We start from the raw sequence: 3,573 nt of genomic DNA on the forward strand, positions 1-3,573 counted from the left end.
TTATTAGGAGGCGCTATGCGAATTCCCTGGTGAAGGCAGGATGAAGGAGCGCACCGATACAAATCGGAACGAGCTAATAAATGCAGTTTACAACAATAGGCGTTGAAGGGGGCGGGGATGGATAAATGCGCCAGGTGACGGATAGAACTAGTCTTCAAACGGCTGAAGTCTGAAAGCTATCAGGAGTGACGATGTCAAGATAACGCAGCTACTGAACGATATAAAAATCAGGAATTTTCAGTAGCTAAACTAGATTGCTCGCATCAGCTGTTTTCGGCTTGTGCATAAGGGTAGACGGGATACGAGCTCCCTGCATAATCCCCAACAACTGATCCAATGCTGCCCGACGACGCATACCAGCTGCATGCAGTTCAGTCGCCAGATGGGTAACCATATCGGTCAATTTCATGTGGATAGTCTCCTCATCTCGTAAACGCTCAACAACGCCGGCTAGTTCGCTTCCAGGTGGGAGTCGATTCAGCTGCTGGGCTGAGTCAGATAGGGAGGCCGAAACCACGGGCAAAATCAGCTGATTATTCTCCACGGCTGCAAGTCCGTTGAGCAGGGAGGAAGCCAGAGATACGGCCTGCGAAGTATCACTCACATGCAGACCGTTTCCGTTAACGGTAGAGGTGTTGGAAGCGAATTTGTTCGGTGTGCTTGCGGCTGGACGTAGCTGTTCTCGTTGTTGAGGAAGATCGTCATCACGCGCTCGTTGCTGTTGTAATAACAAGTCATTAAACAATTGGGATTGAACCAGAAGGGCTGCTGCGGCAGGGTTGAAAATAAATGGGAATCCGGTGCTGTTGGAATTAGCATTGGGGTCAGTATGAAATTCATGCGCATCATTGTCAGAACTCATGTTCGTAAACAGAGCCGTGCCCGGAATGCTAGGTTCACTAAGCTCTCGATCATGTTTGTACTTGTTTCCGTTTGGAGTTATGGAGTGGAAACCGGGAGTAAGAGATTGGGGGGTGCAAGATCCCGTGAAGCCAAAACGAGGCGAATCTGGAGCATGTAGGGCTGAAGGCATGGTTACTTTGCAGTTCAAAGTTCCTAAACCTACAGGAGTGGCAGGAGCGGATTTACCACCGTTACGATCTCCCGCTACCTGCATGGTTGTTGCATCAATATTGGGGTAAATGACTAAAATGAGTCGGGCAACGCGCCTGAGGATGTCCGCATTCCTGACTGCCTTTTGGGGATTATTGACAAGGAGACGTACGTCACGACGAAGGTTTTTCCATTTGTTATAGCAGTGCTCCATAGTGAACCCGAGTGTCTCCATTTCTGCCCCGATTGTTTGCCAAACCTGCTTGTGCTTCTTCTGAACATTAAATTCGTCCAGATGCTTTTCGACACAGTCCAACAAAGTCTGCACGTTTTGATTAGACCAATGTACTTTCTTATCCGAAGAATCAGTAGGATTTCTTGGACTGTCAGCTGTGTGATGAAAGGAGCGAGACTGGCCTAGATCGTCATCATCAGCTTCAACCAACATAGTGACATCAGCCGGGTGTTCCTGGTCATCACTACCATTGTTCGCATTGCAAGATGTAAACTTTAACGACGGAATGTCAATAGGATCATCGTCCTCGTCCTCAATGTCTTCCGGGAAACTCGGGCTGGATTTTGCGGGGCTCTTCGATGAGTATGTTAAATGGTCCATCATCTGGAAGGAAGATAAGAGCAATATAGGATCTATGATATCTGGTCTCACAGTCACAACCAAAAAGACCGTACATTATCCGCCGTCGAGAAATGCCCTCAACCATCATCAGCTGTAAGAACCGCGTACTTGTACAGTGGTTTCGTCCACCGATGATTTGAATACGTTCACATCACCTGCCGGTGAGGTAGGTAGCTGTGCATTGGAGGCACTGTCAGTGGACTGTTAAGTGGGCGAATTTAGAAGTAAGCTGTGCATTGAGGGCAGTAGCTTGGATGCACAAGCGCCACTGAGGGCGCGACTGGGCCACGCCTGACAACGCCTCGAATCACTGGTGTGGCACGTCTCGGGGTCCCCATCCAGGAAGACGGCAATGAACAGCGCAGCTGAGTTTGCTGGTAACCGCTTTTATACTTCACTACCAAGTCATTGTTTGACCGCCTCTGACTCTCTTCCACCCTTCACCTGGTTGTGCGAAAAGAACCCTTCGAGGAAGTGGGTCGACTAGCATACGCAGCACGTGGCCAAGCCAGCGCAACCTATGCAGTGTGTGAGTTATTTTTTCCGAATACCATTCGATGTACTTCGGCATTGCTTATCCGGTGTTCCCACCAGATTCGGACAATGCTCCGAAGACATCGATGGTCAAACACTGAAAGTCTTTTGACGTCGTCGGGGCGCAGCGGCCAGGTTTCTGATCCGCATAGTAATACGGAACGTACGGCAGAATTGTAAACTCGACCCTTGAGGGATGCCACGCCTACAACACAGGTGACGCAGGTTCATGAAAGCTTCTCTGGCCTTCCCAATCCGGATGACAATTTAATCTTTCGAGAGACCACAGGAACTGATACAGCTGTCCAAGTAAACAAATGTGTCTACTACCTTAATCGGTGCATCCGCAAGCATGAGGCTAGGGTTCGAGCCCACCCAGTCTTGCAGTAGCACTTTACACTTTGCAGGTGTAAAGCGCATGCCGAACCGTGAGGCAGAATCATTTAGACTGTCTAATATTGTTTGTATCACCACGGGGTACGATGCAAGAAGAGCTACGTCGTGTGCGCACTCGATATCTGTGAGCGGACGCCTAGGAAGCACTTCGACCTCACAGGCCTTAGAGGCTGGTAGTGAGTCTTCCGTGACGAAGTTGAAAAGGAAAGGTGAAAGAGGACAGTCCTGTCTGACACCACTTGATGTGTTGAACCCCGGAGAGAGCTTCCTGTAGAACTTCATATGGCCACGGCAGTTGGCCTTAAAGAGGGTCAGGAATTTATGGACGACACTTTTGCTTCACAGACACTGCCATAGTGCCTGACGGTTCACAGAGTCAAAGGCAGTTTTCATATCAAGAAACACAACCATTGTTGGCTGCTGGAAGCAGCGTCGCTGTTCCAGAGCCTTTCGGAGGGGCCCTCAACCGTAGTTGGATGTAAAGGAGAGAGAAAACAAGCCACGACTGAAGTATTTCTTAAAGCTTCACATGATAGTAAACGCCCCCATAACTCACGTTAACGAACACAAACACCTGCAGATTAGCCATCAAACCACGACACCCGGTTTGTTCAGTTGAGTTTATTGTTAATGTGTTCCACTTGTACTGACTTACTAACCATCCAAACTTACGTGTCTTGTGCCTGGAACAGAGACCTACGACAAAACTTTGGGTTGTGCCCTTCTAGTGACGCTAGGTTTCGTGGGGTAAGTACAGTGTTGCCATCGGCCACAAGCAATTCTGGCTGAATACCAGAATCTGCGAGTCGCTTGGAGACATCTTGGCAAGAACGAAGGGCATACATACTATATTATATTGGACTAGAGTACCACTACGGTATACGATAACGTGAGGAACTAAGTAGACGAACCAGGGAATGCCGCAGCAATGCTGGCGAACCCTCTTATAGTGC

The 3,573-nt window shown here is 48.9% G+C and overlaps 1 protein-coding gene across 1 annotated transcript; it reads right to left on the minus strand.

The window, feature by feature from the left end:
• Positions 1-247: 247 nt before the first annotated feature.
• Positions 248-1,672, minus strand: T265_12755 (hypothetical protein; the record flags this gene model as incomplete). Its single annotated transcript, XM_009165278.1, has 1 exon — positions 248-1,672. A coding segment is annotated over one exon (1,425 nt), but the record flags the coding sequence as incomplete, so codon positions are not given.
• Positions 1,673-3,573: the final 1,901 nt, after the last annotated feature.

Source organism: Opisthorchis viverrini (genome assembly GCF_000715545.1).
Source record: "Opisthorchis viverrini unplaced genomic scaffold opera_v5_13, whole genome shotgun sequence".
NCBI lineage: Eukaryota > Metazoa > Platyhelminthes > Trematoda > Opisthorchiida > Opisthorchiidae > Opisthorchis > Opisthorchis viverrini.